We start from the raw sequence: 27,186 nt of genomic DNA, 5'->3' as shown, positions 1-27,186 counted from the left end.
TAAGCAGTTTACAGAGTCAGCATATTGCCCCCAATAATTTGGGTCCTCATTTTACCTCCCTTGGAAGGATGGAAGACTGAATCAACCTTGAGCTTGGTGAGATTCAAACTGCCAAATTGCAGGCAGCCGGCAGGCAGCAGAAGTAGCCTGCAGTACTGCACTCTAACCACTGTGCCGCCATGGCTCATTTTTCCTCATCTATTGGGAAGGACCCAATAGGTGGGGGGAAATGCCAAATCTAGTCTGAACATCTGGTTGATTGTGAGATAAACCATAATAGTGGAAGCTATTTCACTATTCAACTTTATAAATCTGTACCACCTCTGAACTAAATAAATTTTAGAATTTCCTTTAGTGCTGTTGAGAAAGTTAAACCTGAAAAAGTTTCATGGGTAGAATAGACGTATACATTTATTTGCTTATTCTCAGAAACATTTTCCATACTTTCAGGGAAAGTTTCATAATATTAGTTATTTTGCAGGACGTTTATCAATATTAGAATCTACGGATGAGAAGCAAATGGAGATTTAACATTCTTGCACCAAAAATGCCCTGAATACATTCCATCAATGTAGGTCTCATATCCAAAAGGGATTTATTGTCTAATTCAGGGCTGTCAAACTCCCAGCCCATGGGCCAGATGCGTTACGTGCTGGCCATGCCCACACCTAGTTTAGTGAAGGGGGGAAAGTCCCAATATGTTGCATGATGCCACTGATTGTTACGATGTGAGTTTGACACCCCTGCTCTAACTGACAATGGCTTACTTTACAATAACTTTTGTCATCTAGTAAAATCCAGGTGCCTTGGAACTACATTTCACAAAATTCCCAACTTTCACTTTAGGCAGGAATCCTAATTATACTTATTTCTGAATTAATGTGTACATACTGGTATGACTGGCTAAATAATTTATTAAAATATACTTAATATCCTGTTACATTTATAACTGCAGACATTTTCACGTTTGAATGTATTCACAAGTATGCAAAAAGCCAGTTATATACATTTTTCCTATTGAATAACACAGTTACTTCATATTATGCAAACCTATAAAAAAATTTCTTTCCTTCCTTCTTTGGGATAAGAAAAATGAACATACCAGAAGTTAGAGAACCAGTACCATGAATTTCATAAGCTTGTAATTTTTTAAAGCATAAATTAATATGGATATAATGAACAATGGCTTAGTAATTATTACTTAGGCAATATCTTAAAATAATATTGTGCCTTCCTTTCTATAATATTAATCCCAGAATTTAGAATCCCTATTGCATTCCAAAGGCATGAATTTAGCTAGTTGAAAGCCTACTATTTTGGTAGTAAAAATGGACCACATTAAATCTTGTGATTTCCACAAATGCAGAAAAGAAGGATTGTCCATTGGTATATAATATTATAGAATATATAATGAAATGTGTACTTTTACAAATATATAGAAAAAATAGACTGAAGCTGTAAAGCACCATAAAATCTTTCTTCAGAAAGTTATTGAACTTGTCGTGGTGTCCCAATTCCATTGTTTCTTTAGATTCTTTCCAATTATACATCAGGTCCAGCAGTAGGATGAAAACATTCTTTGTCAATTTGATGATACCTTTGGAGGGGAGAATAAACTAGTTTTTAATATTCTTAGCCATGATATCCTTTGGACCCTCTATCCAGGTTGAGCTTAGCAGACACTATATAATGGTGGTTGTTACTGATCTTGGTGGATCAGAGAAAATGAAGTCCAATTCTACTTTTGGTTTCCAACATTTCATCCTATGGAGATTATGGAATCTTTGATCTGATATCTGGAAACAAACAAGTTGAGACATAATTCAGATAAAACAGAGCTGCTATTGTAAAAGCAACAGCTCATAATTGATTCTAATTGAGGATACAATGGCTCACAACTGTCTCTGGAGGACAGGCTATACTTTGTGTATTTGACTCAGGATTAATTAGAGAAGCTAAGACAATGACCAGCAGTGGGTGGGGGGGGGGGTAACCTTCCTAGGCTAATATGTCAAACAGTGCTGACATTGGAAAACAATTTGCTACAATAAACTATGCTTTAGATTCACAAATGTATACTAAACGTAATAATATATTATGATATACTGTTAATATAAACTAATATTTAGAAAGGAAACTTGATGATACAAGTTATAGCTGCTAGTACATTCCAACACTCTTGCCACTTGACATTAGAACTAAAGTAATAATTGTTCTTCAACTAGTATGAAAGTTAATAAGACAGATGTGCAAATAACCCCATTACATAAACAAAAAAATAATATTTTTACCTGAATAGTCCACCACATCCTGTCCAATCCATCCATTTCTTTCCCAATTTCAGTGTTTGTTTGTTCCCAATTTCATGTTTAACTTGTACTACATGTCATTGTTTCATTTTTTATGAACCCTAATGGATAGACCACTATGGCTTATTTATGCATCCACATTATCAGGTTGCTCCATAACTGGTTACAGACCAATGGCCATTTTTGGTATTGCAGAAATGAACAGGATTGCCTCTAAATTTCCTTCAACCACAATGAGAGCAACCATCAGGAGCATTTTCCCACTCCTGAAGTGATATTTTCCTACTTCTGTCACCTAAAGTGATATTCATTTTGCTTTCAGCACATTTCTTTCTTCTAAGGCAACTTGACTGGCTACTTTGCAGGGGCAGGAATACCTCATCAATTGAGTCTACGGGTAACATGGTCTCTATAAGTAGTCCTCAAGTTATGACGACAGCAATAGGACCCAAGATTGCTGTTGCTAAGAGATGCAGTTGTAAAGCATGATATCAGATGACTGCATCATTTAGCAATGGCAATCCCAACTGTAACACCACAGCACATGGGTTGGGAAGAGGGAGAAGTCCCAGGTAAGGAATCAGGTGGGGTTTGCATGGGTGCTGTGGGAGATGGGTGTGCCATGTGCCAGGAAGTGCATGTTCTGACCAAGGCTTCCAAAACCATAATTACACACATGCTTATTTTAAAAACAAGTCTTGTTTTATTGCAATGCTGGGAATTATTTTCTTTCCCAGCCAGTAATGAATCTCAAATAGTCCCTCGAGATAAACACCCACCTTTTTTTTCCTGTGAAGTGCTGCCAATAACAGAAGTGCCAGATGAACTAGAAAAAACAACAACCGAAGTACGAAGAGCTTCAAGAATGAATCTGAACTGAATGAACAACTTTGCAAAGGTTTCATCATCTTTCCCTGTCCTTTATACCTTATGGGAGGGGCAATGACCTCCCAGCCTTACTCCTGAGTCACCCCTTTTGTTTCAGCAGCTCTCGCCTTCTAGCAGCTCTGTACACACGTGCACTGGGAACAGGCTTCTCTGGGTCCTCTGCCTCGCTGCTGCCAGACTCCGTAAGCTCTGGAGGCAGCACCCCACTCCCAGATGGTCCTCATCTCTGCATTGAATGCAGGACCTTCATCCGAGTCCTCTTCAGACTCCTGGACTGATCATCTCTGCATTGAATGCAGGACCTTCATCCGAGTCCTCTCCAGACTCCTGGACTGATCCCCTTTCTTCTCCACTGTCCAATTCCACTGCCATCTGCACAGGCTGCCAGCAAACCACAACAGTGCAAGAGAACTGATAGAGGGTGCAGAATGGGTTGGCAGAAACTGTGAGAGAGGTGGTAGAGACCCTGGGAGGGGCAGCAGAGGAGGCTGGGGTGACTTGTGGATGGGGACACACTATGAACTGCAGCTAGAAGGAGTGCTAGATATTTTGCAGCAGACTCCTTCGGAGAAAAAGTGATGAAAGTGATTTACAAGGGCAACTTGCAAGCTTCCCTGGCACCTCACCATTGATTTCACTTGTTGGAAGTTAAATAGGAAGGTTGCCAATGGCAATCATGTGACATGGCTTGTTGTGATGTCATAATCACTTGCTGGGGATCCAAATGCTTGGATCGCAATCACATGACTACAGGGATGCTGGGACAACTTTGGGGACCAGTCAGAACTTGATTGCTTTTTTTTTTTTATAGATCTGGCATAACTTTGAACAATCTCTGAATGAATAGATGTAAACTGAGGGCTATCTGTAGTGGTTTTTAAAAAGTAACCTTGATCAGTAGCCATGCTACAGTGCATTCATTACAATTATTACTTAGCATAGAGTATTACTGATTTAAAAGCCACCAGATTTTTTTAAAGTTACTATTTTTCTTTTCCTGAGATACTTACTAATGCACTGGGGTTACCAGGTTTTTTTTTAGTAATCCCAATTATGCAATTTACTCAACAGACTGAAAAAATTATGAAACAGTGCATCACTACGCTTATTCATTTTGTTTTAAAGAGAATTTTTTTTTACTTTGGAAGTTTTTTTTTAATTTTTAACCTATATAGGGTATCTATCTGTCTATATCTGTCTATAAGTAGATAACATTTTATATCGTACGTTAATCTCCTATGTATTTAATCTGTTAAAAAAAGAAGACACTTCGCTTTTTGTGTAAGTGAAACCATGTACTTTCTGGAAAGACAAAGAAGGGTCTATAAGCAATTCCATATCTCTTAATGTGTAATTGTAGATAAAATCACTAATCCCTCATACTTCTGTATAGACGTCCTGCATCTAAATTATTGCTATAATGTTAACTTGGTGTATCAGTATATTTTTATATCTGATTGAAGCAATATATTGATGAGCCAGTTTTGGGGTATTAGTTAAGGCATCAGGCTAGAAATTGGGAGACAGTGAATTCTAGTCCTGCCTTAGGCACAAAACCAACTGAATAACCTTGAGCCAGTCACTCTCCCTCAACCTTAGGAAACAGGCAGTGGGAAACCACTTCTGAAATCTTTCCAGGAAAACTGTTAAAACAGCAAGCAAAGGTCAATAACTCTAACTTGAAGGTACCAAAACAAGCATTGGTAATTAGAACATTTGTTTCATTAACAGCATATGCTTAATTGCATCAAGTATTAAGTGTATATTTTTGTGTATAAATCCAAAACCACACTAACTGTGAAAAGGCATTTTATATTAACATGCATTCAAGAGACATTCAATCTTAAAAGAGGAAGAATGAAAATTTTCATGTGCATAGTCACTTACCCAGTTCATAGTTGGACTCAAGCAGGTCTCAAATAGGTGGCCAGAGATCTGAAAAGTTCCTGCTTCCCTTATATCAAACATTCATTAATTGCCTAGTCATTTGTGGACCTAACTGAAAAGAATGCAAGGAAGAGGGACAAATGAGTAAAGCAATAAAAACTTTGATGTTTCTTTTGATTAACCTCTATTATTTGGCCCATTTCTTACCAAGGCATCTTTGGAATATTAAACTTGGATGTCCTGAATTACACATTGTTTTCCCAATGTAGAAAGAAGTTTACACAGCTGCATTCCAAAAATACTAGAAGTTACTGAGAAAATATGTGCTCAGTTTTGGATCCCATTAAACTGTATTTGTTGAATTTGGTTGCAATTCTAAATACACAATTTTAAGGAGTTTCAGAGAACTCGGTAGGACTCCTTCCTGAATAAATATGCATGAAAGCTCAGTCCACCCAATAGATGTGCTTTAAAGAGACAATGCATTGAAAGCCATAGAAATTTTTTTAAAAAAATCTTATGAGACAAGATAGATTTCAAAGCAGCTTGCGGATTGAGAAATCTGTGCACCCACTCCTAGTTCTGAAGTTTGCAAATATTTTTTGTCATGTTACCCTATGTTATTTTCTCCCATGTCTTTGATACCTGAAACCGATAGTATGGTTCTAATCTCATTCAATGATCCAGAGACGACAATATAGTAGCTCTGTTTAGCTTCACTACAGTATCTTCTAGATTTTTTTATTGCATATCATTTATTTGATATTGACTTGGAATTATCCCTGTACCAGTTTTTGCCTTACAATATGTCCATTGCAGCAGCACTAAACTTAGCTACTGAGTCAGTGGTGGAAGGTTCAAAATTTCCCAGAGGAACTTCCATTGGCATAAGAAGGGTGTGTCCAATCTTCCATTGGCATAAGCGGGGTAAAATAAAATTGTCTGAATAACCCTGTAACAATTACATAGATGTAGTAGTTTATTAATTTATTAGTCTTACAAGAAGTTTAATAATATAGGTAGGTTAACAATCATTGCTTATTGAAAGTTACAACAGTACTGAAAAGTACAAAAAAAAAAGGATTGCATTTGGTCCTTGAAGTTGCAATTATTGGTCATATGGCCACAATTTTGGCACGTGGCAACTAACTTGCAATTATGACAGTTGCAGCTTCCTGCAATCACATGTTCAACATTTGTATCTATCTGTATTTGTTGGAAGTGCTGACTTCCAACAACCAAAGTCAATGGGGAAGTCAGCAGGAGGTTGCAAATGGCAATATGTGAAATTGCGCTTAACCTCAAGGGATTCACTTAATAACCACAGCTGGAACTAAAACTACTATAATAATTTGCATTGTCACATGACATCAAAATTTATGATCATGTGACTTAGTGGCAGAGTTTCCAGTTGCAGCTACAATTGTTAACCAAGGACTTCCTGTACAGGAGTGATTGTTTCTATCTTATTAGCACATACCAATCCTTCAAGGTAAACCAGACCAGAAAATCAATGTCATGTAAGTTAGTACAACTTTTATTGTAAAGCTTTAATAACAAAATATTCCAATGTGCTTCCTTCTCTTTATCTTCATGTGCATTAGGAAAGGGTTTGTCTGAATCATTTACTTATGTTACATTCTTGCTCTGAACTCAAGCCCCTTTTATATGACTGTTGGTATTTGGTTTTGTCTTCTGCCTTTCAAGATAATTCTCTTTTCCCTGTACACATGGGCAAGTATGCTCAATTAATGGAATTTTAGCATACCTGTCTTGCAGCAAAACAGAAGGAATGATGTTGTATAACAGCTTTCCTCAGCATGGGAAAAGAGACAGGATGTAAATAATTTGCTAAATCTCATATACTCTTAACAGCCCAAATTCTATTGTTCTGGGACAATCTATTTACCTCAGCTTGATGTTCCATATCATTCATTGTTTGAGTAAGTGTTTGCTTAGCCTGATTGTATCTTAATGTCAATACAAATTGTGCCAAAAGCCCAAATGATGTAAGCTTCTACTCTTCCACCAATTTCCAGTTTGAGGCAATGTCATCAGCAAGAACTAAAGGCAGAAAACTGTTGGAAAGTGTTGAATTTTCAGTCAACAATAAACCATCAGCTTTCAGCCTTCTATTTAATATTAGGCATTTTTGCCTCCAGAACATAAATCTATCTAACTAGGATATTTGGCTGTCCTGTTAGGATCAACAAACTCCTATCTCAATAATTTTGTTTTAGTCTAGTTCATCCTTCTTGGCATAAATTCCTACCTTTGTATCACACAGAATTTAGGCCAAAAATGTGGCTTCAAAAAGCTTTCATGCAGCTGGTATTAACTGACCATGCTAGTAAAGAAAATACACTAAATAGTTGACTATCTTGACTCTTGAGGCTTCACATACTATTTAGTCACAGTGTGTGCTCCAAATCGCTTTGGAGTAGGAAAGCTCTCCAAGATATTTTAAAAATTTGACCAGGTTAATTTCCAGTCTCCTCTTTATTTAGGTTTCTCCTGGAAAAAAGCAGCATTTTTTATTTTTTATATTTTTTCAAAAATTATTTACCAGATAGTTGTGCCTGCTATGTAAAATATGGTTTTATTGCATCTGTAATACAACAGCAGAATTGTCTGTATAAAGCATGGGGATCTTATGCCTGATATGTTTGCAGTGTAAATATCAGGATTGTATCAAATATTGATATAGTGATATATTAATATATATATTAAACAAAGTTGGAGGTAAGACATACCCCTAATGCACACACACCAGAGTGAGTTAACTTAAGTGAATTACAGCTAACTTTTAGACACACGTTAGAATATAAATTCTGCAGCAAGGAAGGTCAATTCCATGAATGTGTTTTAAGCTTTTTCCAAGAACAATTCTAGGTATTGAATTAAAAATCGATTTAAAATCTAAAATGCCCACATTCAGGAAAGATTTCATTTTCTGAATATAGCTTTGTACATGATGATGAGGGATATTGCTTTCTTATTTTGTATCCAAATCTGTATTTCTTTTCAATTAGCACGCATTCATGATCAAACCACTTTTCAGCTTACTTCAGTTCTTTCCAATTCATCCAGAAATAATATCCTTAGCATTAAGGAACAAGAGTTATTATAAACATGAATCCATCTATCTACTGAAATGAATATAGGTTTCATGAAACCATCCAATAACAAACAGGCATTTATAGATATAAATAACCCTAATAGGTATATTCCACTCTTCAATCTCCCTCTAAAGCACCATTAACTTCTCAGTTTGCTAAACCAAGCTCCTCGCCATCTGTTTTAACACAAAATCCTGCCAGGTGGCTTCTTAAGTCCTTTACTTCTAGGTACTATAACAATTGCTCCTCATAATAATTCTTAAATTGCAGAAATAAGAATGATAATTTGACCTAATTCTAGTATCCATACTAGAGTTGTACTATTATCTGTAATCTGGGTATGCAAACCAAGTGGAGACATGCATATACTAACCAGACAATCTGTGATCTGTTGGGTTATTCCTCTTTCCACAAATAATATAGGCTTGAGCATCTCATCTCCCTCAGGAAAACCTCAGTGAAGCAAACTCCTCTCCTCCTTTGCTAACCCACAGAACAGCATGCTACTTTGGTGGAGGAAGCTGTGCACCCCAAGAAAAACTGTGCCCCTACTCCCTATATTGGTGTGTCCCCAAGGACCCTCTCCATCCAGGGAGGAAGAGACTTCACCTGTTGATGCTGGTGCCCCCCAACCAACATCCAAGTCATCCTTCATCCTTCCTCCACCAGCCACACCATTAAGAGATTTCAAATTTTGATCTTGATTCGAAAGCAGCCAATGGCTACTTGCCCTTTGGGTCTTTCTGTCAGCTGAATAGGTACAGGGCACAAGGGAGATGGGGAGAGGGCAGCGACACACCCCTTCCATCTTCCCTCACACAAGGCAACCTATGCATTTCTGGGAAGTGTAGTCATAAGGCATGGTAGTGCCAAAGTAGTCACAAATTTGCCAAATTTCAATCTTATGAAAGTCATAGGTCCCGGATTTTGGACACATTAGTTATCCTGTTGGAAGTATTTTTTATTCAAAAATTGTTGGTCTATGATGCCCCATTTTGCTCAATTGAAGGTTTCAAAGTATCAGATGTGAGAGTTTTGGATATAGATAGATAGATAGATAGATAGATAGATAGATAGATAGATAGATAGATAGATAGATAGATAGAGAGAGACTCAGTTTAGAGACTAATATCAATCTCTAAAGATGACAATAGAATATATAGTCTTGATTGATACTGATTTGCCTCTTTTTCTTATTAAATGAGGGCCATCTCACATACTGAAGGTGTGCATAATATTGATCCAATAGAAGTCTATTGTGATTGTTCTGTTTGAAAGCCTTATGGATTATTCAGGGTCATATGAAGTAGTCTTAACAGGTGTAGGCATTATTTTGCATGCCCACTTCATGTTGACATTTTACCCAAAGCTTGGAAGACTGTTGGGCAAGATGCCAAAGTTCTATAGAAGCAATCAAAATCTTAAGAGCATTTGTGATGTGACTTATGTTGAAAGCAGAGCACTAATCCCTTAACACCATGAAGAGTAAGGAGCTGTATTATATCTGGTGTTACACTTAGGTTCTAAGCATCTGCAAGAGATATTTATGATTCATTTGGTATTGCCCTGAAGAAGGGTTGATTCTTTTCTATTGACAGCGTAATTTTAATTGAAAGTAATATACATGGCCTTTGTTGCCAAGATGTAAAATCAGCTTACTATCTTAATGTTTGTTTTATGTATAAGAAATATAATACCCTTGTCAATGTAGGAGTTTCATTTTGTTTTATAATCCATATTAGAATACCATTATTTTTTCAGTGCAAGAAATCCTTTTTTCTATTAAGGCTTTTAATTCCTCTGGCTTATTAGTTTCCTGCAGCTCTTCAAAAACAGATACTGTTTTGTGTACAAAAGTTTTACAACCAAGGACAAATCTGTATAGCTTTCTAATCAGTTACTGTTTCATCTTTTTCATTCTTCAATTCTGTACCAACTTCTTCTCATTTACTTCCATCTACCACTATCTCTTTGGCTAACAGAAATAGTCAACATCTCAGTCTAGTAAAGAATAATATTTAATATCTGATATGATGAGAAGAATGTGTGATTTTTTTCTGTATTTAAACAGTTTTATACTTTCAGTTGCTTATCCATTTTTTTGTGGTTTAAATTACCTTCTGAGGCATTTCCAGGCGTGTTCTTTATCATGCTGCAATGCTCTCTAGTCATTTTAATGCTCAAGTGCGCTTCCCATTCAATTTCTCATTTGCAAAGCAACCGAATAAGCAAGGTAGGAACAAGGATTATAAAATTACTGGTCCGCTCCAGGTTGTTGTACACGAAAGAAACTGTCTTCATTCCTACTTCATATCAAAGGGAAAGGACACTGCTTGCATACAGGTATTCTTTGATTTACAACTAGTCATTTAACAACCATTTGGAGTTAAGATGACTTCAGACAGGATGTTTTGTGACTGTGATGACTCAGGACAAGGCACGAAGGTCATACAGCCAGCTGAGTTCAAACACCCTTTTAATACTCCAAATGTCCCCTCAAACGCTTCCACGTTCTTGGCAAGTTTGCCCTCTCTCAGATATCCTGCCCCCATTCCTCTCTGATGACAAGCTGTCCCAATTCTGAGGGACCCTGGACTGCCTCGGCCCGTTCTTCCACACATTCCTCTGAAGCCAACAAAGCCGCCCCTTCGATTTCTGTCAGCTCTAGCTCTGGCTCATCGTCCTCCACAAATTCCGGCTTCAATGGGGGCATGATAGTGACCAATAAAGCATGCCATGACTCATGACTGTCAAGATTTAAGACTAAAATTCCAGTCCTAATTGCAGTCATAAGGACTATCTGTATTCCATTTATCCTCTTTTTCATAAAGTCTGCTTTTAATGCATCATATGAAAAAAAAAGCCTTTGAGGAAGCTGTAAAACTGGAAAGTCACCCTTTTCTTTAAATACTTGGTGTTGAAACTTCAGGATTGGGGAGTGAGGAAATAATTTTTGCAAGTGGGGAAGCACATTGCTCATAACTTCTAGGAACACAATATTTCAAAGCAAAATATGAGTGCTGTTTATTCTGTAGTTTCAAATATACTTCAACCAAACTAGAAATACATTGGCTCCAATCTCAACTAATGAAACAGTGGAGGTTTGGAGCTGGTTTTGAACTAACAAGAGTCCTGGTGCAGAAAGGCCTTAGTAAGAGTACCAAGGCAGTCTGGGAGAGAACAAGAGGTTAATTTAGCTGCATCCACTTTGTTTTGTTTTATTGAGTCAGCCCCATGAATGTAACCTTGGACTATTAAGAAGTTCCTCCTGTTCCTGATTAAAGGAACACAGAAGATGTTTTATATTTATTAAAGCTTCCACATGAGTATTTCAATGTTGTCAAAACTCGTAAGTTCATCCACATTTGAATCCAATTCTGACCCCAGTGGACAGAATTGTCCATATGGAATCGATTACAAACCTTGAGTAGAAGGGTTTCAATCTTCAAAATAAATCCAAAGAATCATAAAATATAAGGATTGGAAGAAACATTGATGTTTATTAGTTCAGGGGTGTCAAACTCGCAGCCGGCAGTCCAGATGTTTCATGCACTGGACACGCCCACCATTTTAGCAAAGGGATGGAAAGTCACAATACATTACATGACATGATGCCATGAGTTTTACACCCTGATCTAGTTCAATCCCTGCCCAAAGCAAATCTACAGCAACCTTGACAGATGGCCATCTAAACCAGGAGTGTCAAACTCATGGCCCACAGGCCAGATGCATCACGTACTGGCCATGCCCACCCCTGGTTTAGCGGAGAACAGTCATATGTCACATGATGTGACGCCGTGAGTTTGCCACCCCTGATCTAGACACTGTTTAAATATAGAAAAGGGGAGACCTCCCTATATAGATTATTCCATTATCTTACCCATTTAGAAATTTTTGTTTCATGTCCAATTTAAGTCTGTTTCCTTTTAAGTTAAACTCGGGGTCTTGTCTTCTAGAATTGAATGGTTTTGCCTATTTACATGACAACCTTCGGGATACTTGAAGACTGTTAGCAAGTCCACTGTAGCTTTCTTTTCTCCAGACTAAACTTATGACTCCAACTATTCCTAAGTTTATTCTTCTAGACCTCTTTTTGTTCTCTTCTGGAGGTGCTTCAAATATAATGTTTTACCATTCCAACTATTTTGTTTTGGGTATTCTGGACATAAAGCTATTAACTTCTGCAATAATTTAAATTTGCTTCCTATTACTATATGTAATATTATAATGTTCTACTATTCTAATATACAGTTTCATTGGGGGGAATCTATGTAGTCACTGAGACTTGACAAGTATTTGAATCCACATATCACCATAATTAATATGCAGTTATTTTGTGTACACCCTTTGAGACATCAGTGATAAATAAAATTAAAATTGAATCACATTGACAAGATTCCTGTACAAATATTTTGTGAAACAACTCACCTACACTGTTATTTATATTATGGAAATGAGAAATATACATCCCCTGTTTTCTAAACCCATTTGTCAATTTCCCCCCAAATGTTGCCTAATTTAGCATATGTTGTACAATGAACGTGCTGTCTTTCTTTGCTGGCTGTCATTTTACATAATGTGAGTTGGAATTCATCAACAAAATTCTAAATCAGCTTCTTCCTTTGAAAAGATAACTGCATTTTTCTTGTGGTAATTAAATTTGAAATGGCATCTGGAATATTCTAAGTGTCATGAAAAGGGAGGGGACATACATGTTATGGACTCTACATCTGAATTAAAAGTTAGGAGAGAAGGGATGAATAAAACAACTCTGCAATTTTGCAAATGTTTTGTTCAGGCAGTATTTTTGCACACAATGGAGTATGTAAACATCAATTAACAGCACTTTGCTTCTGAAGATTGAGATATTAGTTAAAAGTTAGTCCCACATGCTGAAGTGAACAGTTTCTACTGCATTCAAGAAGACTAGCTCCTCATTCGAAATACCAGGACAACTTGTAGAGAGGGAAGTCACTACTCCCTCATGCGTCTATCTTCAATTCTACATGCAAAAGATCTTTAGTCTGAATAGGATAAAAGTGTCCAACAGAAGCCTTCAAAGCTTAATTAAAAGATTAATTGAATTTTGAACATGTATTTTTATTCCTGCAACACACAGATAGAACATGGAGAAAATTGACTACAAATAGGAAGCGTTTCTGTACAACAATTCACATAAATATGCCTTTATACTTACTTTTGGCTTTTTTTATCACCTGCTTCAAGAAGCTTATGCAGGTTATAAAAAGGTGAGTGGTTTTGTCTAATGTATTCTGGATGTAGCTTCATGTATAAGCAGATCATAAGGTTTATAAAATGTATGCAATTCTGTACCATAGAAAAACTTTTATAGTCCAGATTAATAAAACCTTAATAATTTATATTTGTGAATATAAATATAATGATCAAGTGATTAAAAGGATCATCACTTACTTGATGATTTGACCTACTAAGAAAAATGATGTTAATCCAACACTGATAAGGTATTAAGAGTTTAATCTTTAATCAAAAGTCCAGAAAGCATTTTTGAAACCAGAATCCACTTTTCTCCTCTATATATCCACTTCAGATTCTTTCAGTTATTAGGAAAGTCCTTGCCATTTTTCTAAAGTAGCTTCATGCAGATTTTTATGCATTTATATTATTGATGTAAACTCTTCTACTGCCAGTTTCAAGTAGTCTATGGTGGTGGCTATTCTGCCAATGCAGATTCTTTCTTTTGACATCTAGAGTTGAATGCATCTAACATCTCTTTAGTTGTTAAACTGGCTCCTTTCATAATCAATCTTTCACCATCCGCTGGAAAAGAAATATAATAATTTAATTATAGAAGGAAAATAAAAAGCAATCAATAGTGTTAACAGTTCTATGTTACAAAATCAGATAGATGTTTAGTGATGTTATTTTCAGTAAGAACAACTGGGACAATTGCTAGGACAATTCCATTCATTTGAACATTAAATGATAAATTATGTTTACAGATATATGAGATTCAATTTGAAATAATCAGCTTTCCATTCTTAAAGAAGGGGTGGCAATACAAACCTAAAACTGGGATTAGAGGTGCCTTTCACTGAAATAAATCCTGCCACAATCTAGCCCAGTGTTTCTCAACCATAGCAACTTTTAAGATGTGTGGACTTCAACTCCCAAAACTCAGAATTGTTATATGAGCTGGAGAATGCTGGAAGTTGAAGTTAAATATGCCAAGGTTGAGAAACAGGGATTTAACCAAATACTATAAAACCAAATGGCAGCAGATTCCGGGGTTTCAAGCAATGAATTTTAATATTACCTGGAAATGCCAAGGACAAAATCTGTAATCCACACACTCAAGGTCACCACTGAACTACAAGTTCTTACCCACTTCAACACCATTTCCAAAAACAACATTGCCACCATTTGGCTTGATACACAACATATCATACTAAGTGCCCAAACCAAGTTCTAACACTTAATGGAAAAAGAATTCTCCAAAAAGTGTTTTTACAAAAACACAAAAACCCTAATTACCGTGGTTTCAATCCACATCCAGGTTCCAGATAATAAGCCCTAGTGATCTAAAGAGAACTTGAATAAACATGATCAGACATGTTTCAAAGCGTGCTTTTTTCAATTGTATTCATACTTTCTCATCTGTTTCTGGTAAAATTCTACATTACTTTTTAAATAGTGACGTCCTATTGTGTTTTTTTTTAAGTGATTTAATTGATAATCTACAGTGGCTTCAAGAAGTTATAATAAGCCATCTAGTGGTAAAAAAACACAACCACAGGATATATAGCTTTACTACAATTATAGTACTACTGTAGGTATATGTGAAATTAACCTTAATTTAACATGTATTAGCATATGTATATGTATCTATGTAAAAAAACTGAAAGAGCTTTCAAACCATCTAACAAGCCTTACAAACATGATGAGGTCATATTAAAGATTCAAAGAGGAATACTTACAGTAATTCTGCTTATATCTGGAAAGTCACTTTGGTCTAGTGGTTATAAAGATACTAGGCTAGAAACCAGGAGACTATGAGTTAAAATTCCACATTAGCCATTAAAGCCAGCTGTGTGACCTTGGGCCAGTCACTCTCTAAGCCCAATCCATACTACAAGATTGTTGTTATGGGGAAAATAGGGAGAGGGAAATGGGTTGGATATGTTTACTCGTCACCTTGAGTTATTTGTAAAAATAAAGGCGGGATAAAAAGAAATAAAAAATAATAATGCATGTTGCAAAGTATCTCTATAGAAAACATCACATCCAACTATTCTTTATGCTTTTATTTCTCTCATATTTCCTATCATGTGGCACAGAAACAAAATAGAAATGTCAAGTGTTCTAGTCTTAGCAAAGACAATCTGCGAAAGCTAATAGTGCAGTAATAAAGGAATATTACAACCAAGGGAATAAAAGTTGTTTACATTAAAAGCTATTTTGAACAATGTTTGATTTTCAAACTCAAGTATTTATTCACAAATATTTCCTGAAACAGAGGTCATTATAAAAGAGGATTTAAGTAAAAAGTATTTGAAACAGAAGTACTTCAAAAACTTTGAAACCTTTTTCTAAATAACCACTAATACTTCCAATTCTTTTAGAACTCATATTTTGAGCCATTACGTAATATTTAGTTTACTTTAGTTTACTTTATTGTCATTGCACCTCGTACAACGAAATCAAACACCATCTTCATTTCCTGCTATTGATTGTATAAAGTTATATCTTACCAAATGTGATATCTATAACTGGTTCAGATCCATCATGTTTTACCTCTGTTTTTACATTACAGCTCAAGTTTGATTTGTATGCCTTCTTTTCAAATAGACATTGAAGAAAATTTCTAAAAAGAAGTTGGAGAAAGATAAAAGACTGTAAAAATGTATTTGTATAACTTGTTATATAACAGTTACATACAAAGTACCAATATTTTTCATGCAAAGAGCAAAAGGAGGTCTGTTTAAGAGATCTTGATATATATAAACACAAGATTGTCTTAACTGCTGAGTTGCTTTGTGCAATATCAATACCCACCTGCTATATATTAACACTGTGGCTGAGCCATAATGATACTAAAATGCGAAGTTATTCTATAGCCATTGTTCAATATGTCATGCGAATTCAGGCAAGAGTCTAATTGTAGTTAAAGAATATTAACTACAACATGATCATGATCTAGACCAGTGGTTCCCAAGGTGGGCAGTACCGCCCCCTGGGGGCGGTGGGATGCATTAGGGGGGTGCTGAGAGGCAAGGGGGCTGGCAGGGGGGTGCTAAGAGGTAGCAGGGGGGCATTGGAGGTGAGCGGCAGGGCACAATTCAGGGGTGAGAAAAAATCCTGCCACTGCGGCGTTCAAGTCAAGGCCCCGCAGGATCATCCCATTGATTTGCACGCTCTGGCGCAAGGAGCTCCGCCCCGAATGCAGCATTGGGAAAGGAGAGCAAAACCAGAGTGGCTTTGCTCTCCTTTTCAAACATCCCACCACCGCCGCGTTCCACCCCATTGAGCCCCTTGCACCAGAGGCACCTGCCCAAGCAAGTCCGAACGGAGAGGTGCACAAAGTCAATGGGGTGAGCCTGAGAGAGGGAAAGAGAGAGGAAAGAGAGAAAGAGAGAAGGAAGAAGAGAAAGAGAAAAGGGAAATAAAGAAAAAGGGACAAAGAAAAAGGGGGGAATGGAAGGAAGGAGATAGAAATAAAAAGAAATAAAGGAGGGAGGGAGGAGAAAGATAATGAGATATCTATTCTAGTCCAATCACCTGCTCCAACAGGGTTAGAAGGGTGTGTGTGTGTGTGTGTGTGTGTGTTCTCTTTGTAATTTACCAATACATTTTGGTTTTGCCTTCTTCAGAATTGGCACTGTAATACATTGGGGAAAAGTAATTTTTTAGGGTGGAGATCTGGTCCAATGGATCCTGTTTAAAGCCTCAACAAAATGTGAGAGCTTCCTCATAGTCTTGGCCATGTTTCATCCACATAACCTTTAATTAATAGAAGCCAAAGATGTTTCAATGTGCTGGCAAAGATGCTGGCAAAGATGTTTCAGTGTGGAAAAGGGCCTCTAAACTAGGCCTCATTTCAATCTGATGCATCAGGTCTCTCTCTCTCCCTCTCTCCCCCTTCCCCCTCCATCCCCCCTTTCTTTGTCCCTTTTTCTTTCTTTCCCTTCTCTCTTTCTTTTCTTCCTTCTCTCTTTCTTTTCTCTCTCTCTCTTTCCCCCTCCCAGGCTCACCCCATTGATTTGGTGCACCGCTCTGCTCGGACTTGCTTGGGCAGGTCCTTCCGGTGCAGCAGGCTCAATGGGGTAGACCTGCGGGGCCGGCACCTAGAACGCGGCAGTGCCGGCACATTTGAAAAGTAGAGCAAAGCCAGAAGTCGGTAATTTTTGCTGCAAGGAATCACAAAATCTTCTGGGGTGTGCAGAAGAAGGGACACACATGTCAATGCAATTCAGCAACATAAAATAAATACAAATAAAACAGATCAACAAGAATTGGCAAAGCATCTCTGATTAGATTTTATTCACTACTAGAATCTAATCAGAGATGCTTTGCTGATTCTAGTCCAATGACCTGCTCCAGCAGGGTCGGAAGGGAGTATGTGTATGTGTGCATGGCTGTCAAAACTCCCAAAATAGGTCAAGTAGTTCTGGGGAAGCCACTCATAAATTAGAACACTTGCTAAGCAACCGGCCATTAAGTGAGGACCACTTGTATTTGGTTTGCCAGTCACCAAACCACGCTCACCCAGTCATGTGACCAGCAAGCCACACCCATCCAACCACATTACCAGCAAACCACACCCTCAAATTAGGCCACACCCACATAAATTTGAATCCCACCCCTGAGTGGGGGGCATTGAGGATGAATTTGTAGCACCAAGGGGGCGGGGGACTGAAAAAGTTTGGGAACCACTGATCTAGACTGTCATGTGACCTGACTTAATCATAAGGTGGCATGATAGCAAACTTACAATTAAATTGCCATTAGCACTACCAGAAATTTGTTTTAAGATGTAGGAATAGCTATACCAATGCTTCTGAAGCAGAATCACCATATCCCTTATTTATTTTTCACCACCTATTCAAGGGGATCACAGCAGATTAATATCCAGGCACTATCAGATTAAACAAATTCCAGGTCTATTTTAATCAGGATTTAGTCCTGTTTATACTGAAGAAATAATTACAACACTTTTGCATTTTCTGGACATCTCAGATTCTCAGTATCACTATCCATGATTTGCTTCTGCAGGGTGCTCATGGAAACTAAAGTCTAATACAAGATGCTAGCTCGGGAATTAAAACAAATTTAAGTGCAACAGTTACGATCCAGCAACCCTGATATGCCCTTTATCACCTTTGTTTCCCACAAAGTTTTTTTTTTAAGGGAACAACAAGCCTGAGCATCCTTGCATTGACCATTTATTTATTTATTTGATTTGTCAATTGCTTACAAGGTAATAGGTATAAGTAAAAACATAGTTATGAATACATGGATACATACAAGAAAAATAAAAGAAACAATAGGACAGGGACGGTAGGCACATTGGTGCGCTTATGCACGCCCCCTAGAGACCTCTTAGGAAAGGGGTGAGGTCAATAGTAGACAGTCTAAGGTTAAAGTTTTTGGGGTTTGGGGAAGAAACTACAGAGTCGGGTAGAGTATTCCAGACATTGACCACTTTGTTGCTAAAGTCGTATTTCCTGCAATCAAGTTTGGTGTGGTTAACCTTGAGTTTGTATCTATTGTGTGCTCTTGTGTTGTATTGGTTGAAGCTGAAATATTCATTGACAGGTAGGATATTGCAATATATAATTTTATATACTATACTTAGATCAGACCGAAGACGGCGTAATTCAAGGTTTTCTAGGTCTAGAATTTCAAGTCTGGTGGCATAAAGTATTCTGTAACGAGTAGAGGAGTGGAGAACTCTTCTTGTGAAATATTTCTGGACTTTCTCAACTGTGCTACTATCAGATATGTAATGTGGGTTCCAGACTAATGAGCTGTATTCGAGTATTGGTCTAGCAAATGTTTTGTATGCTCTAGTTAGTAGTGTGATATTACCAGAGAAAAAGCTATGTAGGATTAGGTTAACAAGTCTTAATGCCTTTTTGGCTATGTAGTTACAGTGGGCTCTAGCACTTAGATCATTAGAGATGAGTATTCCAAGGTCCTTTACAGAGCTTGGATCATCAACAAGATCTTGACTATTCAGCTTGTATTTTATTTTCTGATTTTTTTTGCCAGTATGTAAGACAATGCATTTGTTGAGATTTGAAGTTGCCATTTGTTTGATCATTCTGATACATAGTCAAGATCTTTTTGAAGTGTAGCAGTATTGTCTGTGGTATTGAACAGCTTTACATCATCAGCGAAAAGAACGCAGTTGCTCTTAATATGACCACAGAGGTCATTTATTAGAGTATGAAGAGAGTTGGTTGTAGAACACTGCCTTGGGGGACACCACTATTGACAGGTACAGAATTTGATAGGACATTCCCAATTTTGACCATTTGTTGTCTGTTTGACAGGAATGCTTCTATCCAGTTATGCAGGTGTCCAGAGATACCATAAGATTTTAGTTTTAGGAGTAGTTTGTCATGTACCATTGAATCAAAGGCTTTACAGAAGTCTATGTAGATTGCGTCTATTGCTTTGCGCTGATCGAGTTATGTAGTCCATATGTTTTTGCAGTGTAAGAGTTGCAGATTACAGGATAGTTTTTCCTAAAACCAAATTGATTATTGGAGAGTAGGTTGTTTGTCTCTGAGTGGAGGATAATGGATTGGTTAATAATTGATTCCATGACTTTACAGGTGATATGTACAAATGTACAGATACATTTGCATCCAGATAATTTCTTTCTCGATCCCACTCTCTTGTACGGGATTTAGCCCCAAATGAGTATTTAGCGCATCCCAAGGAGGGGCAGCTCATTCCTTGCAAACGGCGCTGTTTTCTAAACCTGCCATTCCCATTACACACAACAGTCTCCCATGGTAAAAAAAAGAAAAAAAAAAAGCATTCGCCTTTATAGTGCTATCCGGAAACTCCGGGCTGGCTCTGCAAGCGTCTGGGAAGCCTCTCTCGCGATTCTTCTCACCTGGTGCTTTGTACGTTGAATTCGAAAGGACAAAAGGTGACCAGGACAGTCTTCACCTGCTTGAGCGAAACACCAGCCTTCTTCGGGAACACGTACGACATTTTGTCCCACGGGCTGCTCCTTAGTAACCGGAAAACTATAATTCCCAGAATCCCATTCAGGGTGCTTGTGCGGGGCAATTGTCTATGCGCTTAGCCTTCTGGGAAATGTAGTTCATCGTTCTGCTTTATCTTATTATCTCTTCGCAGATTCGTTGGAAGTCCTTCGGTGGGACTGTGCTCGCGTTCCCCAAGTTTTATTTCCAGGAACTGTTTACACGTGGTTAACTGATGTGAATTGCTGGCTTCGTAAAGTTAGCAGAACCATAAGCAAACAACATGAGTTGACTACTTCGTAGTTTAGTGTTTCATGCGAACTGTGTTTCCCACACTATTGAAGAAAAAAGGCGTCTTTTACTTGTTTGAGGACACTGTCCCATTTAAGACAAATGATCTTTTGGCAAAGAAAATATACACACAATTATATCCTAGATCAGAAATCCCATAACAAAATTAAGCAACATCCCTTATGTTTACTGAGCATTCAGTTTGTTTGACTTTTGAGGGATTTATTTCTGAGTAAACACACCGATCTTAAAGCTAAAATAAAGAATAGCTTCCCGTGCACCAATTTTTCCTCTGCTGGTTGATTTCTGTTTGCTCTATGCATGGTGTGTGGAGCTGCTGTTCATAAGTGAATTGAAAAGTTCAGATAATGCATTATGAGATTATTATTACATTGGTTCTAAAGCCAAATAAACAAATTTCATTAATCATTGGAGGATTGTTTCATCTTGACCTTAATGTCTTGTGAACTGGTTAAACAAGAAAAATGGTCATTTAAAAGAATAATAATTATGTATTATTTTATATAAGAAAATGGAATTCGTATTGTTTCAAAAAAGGTAAGTGCTTGATATGTCAAATGGAACAATTGAAAAAATCTTTCAAAATTACCTGTATGAAGCAGCTAACAGCTAGGAACCACAAGCTTAGTGAGCCTGAATGCCAGCTAAAACCATAAGCAGAGGAAGTACAAAAATAACAATAGAGCTTATGCTAGTGAGGGAAAAGATTATAGTAAACTTGTTAAAACCCTATCAACAAAGGTGGAGGGGCTTTTAGGAGAATTGAATAGGATTCTGTGTCATAAAGGGGAGCGGGGTATGAAATTGTGTAACAGGATAAAAGCTGATGAATGCTTTGTTCACCTTCTGGGCACCCGTGTTTGCAAATACATGAATAAACTACTTTGCTGCTTCCAAATTGTTGTCTCAGGTAGTTCCATATGCAAATGTGCACTGTTTATAACCAATCCAACTACTATGGTGTATTCAGTAAAGCATGGTAAAGCCAAATATGGCTTAATAATATGCCAAAAGCAGTCTTGATTCACTCATTATACTAAGTCTCAATGTGTTTATTTCTTACACAAACCCACATAAATCATGGCTTAAGCTGTGGTATAGACTCTCTCCTTAAGTTGTTATGCTTACCAGATTGCTGCTATGCTCAATTCAAGACATTGCTCCTTACACTTAGATCCTTAAATATCTTTTGAGTTGCCCAGAGTCACGGAGAAGTGGAAAGAAAGAGGAAGATCCTTTTGCTATATCACCTTTCAGATTCTTTAAAACTATCAGCAGAAGTATCATTGGGGAAAAAATTCATATAAAGTATAATTGCCACCTATACTGATTTAGGAGATCAGAGTCTTCTCTGACCTCTCGTTTGTTACTACGACTTGAAGGTGCATAGGGACACTTTTGTCTCCAAATCAAAAGTTGTTTCTATGGGTTTCAATTTGATTAACAACAGCAATCCTTGGAAGAGAAGGCTGGAAAAGTAGCAGCTTTCTTGCCAGAAGTCTCTGTATGATGTGTTTTAATGAATCGAATGAATCAAATGAATGATGTAAGCACAGGTGAGTAGAAATGCAACAGTATCCTGGGTGGACTAAAAATGCCAAAGTCTGGGAGAAAGCAAACAACAACTGATGGGTAAAAATGCCACAGGGCAGGACATGAACTTCTGTGATCAAGAACTGCCCCAAAACAACTAGATTTCCCTCCAAGTCATCTTTAAATTGTAATAATGCTCCATGATGTTAGCTGCCCAGAAACCAAATACATTCAGGTTTTAAATAAATCAATAAATAAAACAATAAAAGAGAGCTCTGAGAGAAATGTGCAAATGAGTATTATGGTGTTCCTCACAAATATATTCTCGGCCTTATAGGTTGTTTTATTTGCTATGTTGTTGCTTTGATTTGTATATTTTAAAATCTTAAGAGGTAAGATATGAGTCTATCCTTGGAACAAGAATAAGTGATGTATATTTAGAACATACCTCTGAGTTTTGATCCTGGCTGAAATGTAATATATTTGGCTATCCGACAGTGTATTGTTTTTCTGGCAAAAACAATATGCTGAACAAACAATATCACTGAGAAAGTCTCAATGAATATTAAATTCTTCACCTGATGGACTGACTGTAACAATAAATAATTGAATAATTCTTTTCCATTTTCCTCAATTATATTGTAAGTGGTGTTATATAACATGGCTTCTTATGGAAAATCTTGAAATCTATTGATGCTAATTTTCCCTAGAAAGATGCAAATCTACTTTCATTGAATGTATATTAAACCTTCAACCACAGGATGGCAGTCTTTTCCCACAGCACTTTATACAACACTTTTTAAAAAACCAGAATCGGTATTTTTGAATTCATATTTTCCCAGTTGGATATTCTCCATATGTGTTGAGTTACACCTGGCCTAGTTTCTTTCAGCTAGTTAAAAATAATGGGCATTCAGTATATGTGGAGGGTGTCAAATTAGGAAAAGCTGCTTTGAAAACTTTTGGAAGATACTGGTATTAAAGTTATTTATTATGGCATATTCTTTCTTAGATGTGTAAAATTCGATCAAGTTCATAAAATTCAGTCTTTGCCATAGTAAACCTTTTAGCACATGATGTCATCAAACTTGCTTCCTTGATGTACAAGACTAATAACACTCTTCTGCTTTTTGAAGTTAATCCAGTAATAGACCAATGTAACATCTATTGTTCAGCGAACTTTGGTAGATGTTGAAGACTTTAGGTTTCTCAACTCCTTGAATTCCCCAGCAAGCATGAATGGACTTCAACTCTCAGAATTCCTCAGCCAGAATTCCCTCAGGATGCTGCCTGGGGAATTTTAAGGGTTAAAGTCCACAATCTTAAAGTAGCCAAGTTTGAAAAACACTAATCTTGCAAATCTCTTTTATGCCTGCAAAATCTTTTTCAATTAGAGCCTGAATAGCGGTTTTATGAATAAGAGAAGTCACAAAAAAGTCTAGGAACAAAACATTTAAAGAGATAATTTAGAAATTTCATAACGTCTTACCAACAAACTATGGTTCAATATACCCAGAAGCCATATGTTGTGCTTTTAATGGTATATAATACCAAGACTTTGTTATTGTTTTGTAGAGCTGCTTTGAAGATCTTGCACGTGCAGTATTTGTTTTTATGTATCAGTCACTTAATAGCAGCATTGCCTACTTTTCTGCATTTTTTTTTTAAAAAAGGAGATCTAAATAAATTGAGATGTTGCTTTAGCAAATCTTTTTAATAGTTTTTCACACAGTCGCTTGACAAGAGGCAGCATTAAAATTTGATTAAACAAATAAATACATGAGTTTCAGTTTCAGTCTTTTTTATAAAAAAAAAAGTGTGAACATAGCTTTCACAGAGGTATGAAATTTTACATTATTATTTACAAAGTGTAGTAGAAGTAGTCCTTGCTTAACAACTTTCCTATTTAGTGACCATTTGAAGTTACAACAGTGCTGAAAAAGACACTTTATGACTGGTCTTCACACTTACAGCCATCACAGCATCCCTGTAGTCATGTGACTGAGATTTGGGCCCTTTGCAATCTATGGACACACACATAGCATCCCACAGTCATTTGATTGCCATTTGCATGTGTCACAGCCAGCTTCTAAAAAGCAGAGTCAATGGAGAGGTCAGCAATAAAAAATTATGGTCCTGTGAAGTCATCTCACTGTTTAGTGATGGCGTTGCCAGTTGCAATTATGGTCATTAAGTGAGGACTATCTGTATTAGGTCTCTGAAGGTTGACTAACAGAGCTAAGAATTAAACAGGAAAAAGTTATGCATGTTTGCTTTTCTTTCAGAGTATCTGTTCCCAGTAAGACAGACCATCTCTGCAAAGCTTAACAATTGTTTGAAGTTATAATAACAGATTCCCCCCTCTCCAAGTTATGGTCCAGTTTCAAAGTTCTGATATTGAGAGACTCCCTTGCTATCACATGACAAATTTTGAATGCTTAGCAACCATCTTGCATTTATGGCTGTTTGCAGTGCTCCACAGTCACATGACCACGATGTATTACAATTTTGCTGGAAACTAGCATTTACTTCCAGTTTCTGACAAAAACCAGCCCATAGTGAACAATGGATTCATTTAATGACTGCCATGTTCGCTTAATGATCACTGCATTCAGGGGTGGGATGCTACAGGTTCGCACCTATTTGCTAGAACTGGTTATTAACATTCTAAGCAGTTCGAAGAACTAGTTGTTAGAAGAAATTACTGGCCTAATCCTGTAAGGAAGACAGGAAGGAAACATTCTGGTGTTGCTTACAAAAACTGCCTCTCTGTTAACCCTTACTACATGCTTGGCAGGACTAGACTTCCTGTCTCAGGAATGTCTCTGGAGTTTTTTTCCCCTCCTTTGTTGGTACTTTGCTTGTGTGGAGTGACCTTACAATGGCACTGAAAAAAGTTACTTATGACTGTTTTTCACACTTATGACTGTTGCAGCATCCCCACAGTCCTGAGAGGCCAGGCGAGGAGATGCGTGCCTCGATGTGAGTGATATTGAGTTGGCCATGTCCAGCCAATAACATGACCACCAAGCCATGTCCACCCAGTCACATGACCACCAAGCCACGCCCACCACCTAAGCCACGCCCACAGAACCGGTTGTTAAAAATTTTGAATCCCACCCCGACTGCATTAATTTAATGACCACTGTGTTTAGTTAACAACCACCATGATAAAGGTCATAAAATCAGGTTCAGTTACATGGTAACTGGCTTTACGACTATCATGACTTACGACTGTAATTGCCATGATCAGTTGTGCTTGTCACTATAGGACTATCTGTAGTATACTTTCACTTGAGAAAACTGAATGAAAATGAACGCAGAGTTAGATATCATTCAGAGTAAGGAAGAAAGATAACCTTGCAGAGACATTCCAAATCCATTTTTATTTTATTTTGTTTTGTTTGTTTCCTGCCTTTATTAGTTTTACAAATAACTCAAGGTGCCAAACATATCTAATACACCTCCCTCCTATTTTCCCCACAACAACAACTCTATTAGGTAAGTTGGGATTCAACAAATTTTATTACCGGTTCTGTGGGCGTGATTTAGTTGGTGTGGCATGGCTTGGTGGGTGTGGCAGGGGAAGGATACCGTAAAATCCATTCCCTCCCCACTCCTGGGAGAAGGTTACTGCAAAATCACATTCCCTCCCAACCCCACTAACCTGCTTTCCATCTCCGTTCTCCTGTGCAGAGCAACAAAAGAAGACCCAGCCACGGGGCGGTACCAGTCAGAGGTAGTATTTGCCAGTTCTCCAAACTATTCAAAATTTCTGCTACTGGTTCTCCAGAATTGATCAGAACATGTTGAATGCCACCTCTGGGTGAGTTGGGCTGAGAAGGAGTGACTGGCCTACGGTTACCCAGCTGACTTTCATGGCAAAGGTAGGACCTGCTTTCTAATCTGGTGCCTTAACCATTAGACCAAATTGACTCCATTCCCAAAATATGGAGGCAAAAAGTGTGGCTCAAACCCAAAACAATCCATGAAGGGAAGGAAACATATTAGACTGACACCTCCTTAGTTTCACAGGAATATAAGGGGGTGGTGAGGAGAGGAGAAGCACAATCAGATTTTGCAAAAATTGTGGGAACTGCAGTCTCAACATCTTTGAAGTGTGCCTGGTCAGAAAGACTATAGTAGATCAACTAAGCATCACAACCATACATACAAGACAATAGGGCTACTCACAAAGGAATGCAGACATTACAAAATTATTTAACTTTATTTTGTGCTGAAACATCCACTTGTCTTTTTAAAACAAATGACCTCACCCAAATGATACATCGACAGCCTTTTAATTGATTTTTTTGAAATAGCAAAATATCTGATGGACATTTCTAAGTGGTATTGATCTTGTACTGACCGAGAATGATGGATACCCTGAAATTGTCAGACATATTTTGATATTTATCTTTTTGATAAGTAAGGAAGCAATTAATTCATGTGTTGAACTAAGACATGGTTTGTTTCACTGTAGATCAGTGGGCCCCAATCTTTTGGATGTCAGGGACTGGTTCTGTGGTAGAAATTTTTGTGTGGATGGAGCATTTTGTATGCTGCATGGATCTCACACATGTGCAGATAGAGCTTTGCTTGCTTGCATGAACTGGTTCCTGGCAGGATGCAGACTGATGCCAGTCCATGGTCTGGAGGTTGGGAACCCCTGCTGTAGAATAATTAACTGGCTTCAGCTATTTCATTTTCCAATAAACCAGAGACTAGCAACCTCCAAGCTGCTTCCAAGTTTTTTTTTTCTTTTACAGCTGCAGGGAAATCTCCTGCCACAGTTGTGCAAAATAATGGGGAATACTAGCCATCTTTTCAGGAGTAAACCCCAAAAACTATAAGTATGCTGGAAAAACAAAACAAAGTAGGACAAGCTCAAATCCAACCTACACAAAACGGGCGGGGGGGGGGGATCCTAAATCCACC

General features: G+C 37.5%; 1 protein-coding gene across 1 annotated transcript; it reads right to left on the bottom strand.

Annotated features, from left to right (window-relative positions):
• Positions 1-13,682: 13,682 nt before the first annotated feature.
• On the bottom strand, positions 13,683-20,611 carry MRPL53 (mitochondrial ribosomal protein L53). The gene is made up of 3 exons (XM_026706034.2): positions 20,310-20,611; positions 15,934-16,046; positions 13,683-14,002 (listed from the first exon to the last, which is right to left on the bottom strand). Exons 1-3 carry the CDS (start codon positions 20,408-20,410, stop codon positions 13,896-13,898), a joined length of 321 nt encoding a protein of 106 aa, XP_026561819.1. The 5' UTR covers positions 20,411-20,611; the 3' UTR covers positions 13,683-13,895.
• Positions 20,612-27,186: the final 6,575 nt, after the last annotated feature.

Source organism: Pseudonaja textilis, chromosome 3, assembly GCF_049901715.1.
Source record: "Pseudonaja textilis isolate UNSWEBS1 chromosome 3, rPseTex1.2, whole genome shotgun sequence".
Lineage (NCBI taxonomy): Eukaryota > Metazoa > Chordata > Lepidosauria > Squamata > Elapidae > Pseudonaja > Pseudonaja textilis.
This window is presented reverse-complemented; position numbering and strand designations above follow the sequence as displayed.

Coding starts and splice junctions, on each gene's coding strand:
- MRPL53 (XM_026706034.2), bottom strand. CDS start 20,410: ATGTCGTACGTGTTCCCGAAGAAGGCTGGTGTTTCGCTCAAGCAGGTG. Junction 16,047..20,309: donor TTCAACGTACAAAGCACCAG/GTGAGAAGAATC, acceptor ACTTCTTTTTAG/AAATTTTCTTCAATGTCTAT. Junction 14,003..15,933: donor AGTTATAGATATCACATTTG/GTAAGATATAAC, acceptor TTTCTTTTCCAG/CGGATGGTGAAAGATTGATT.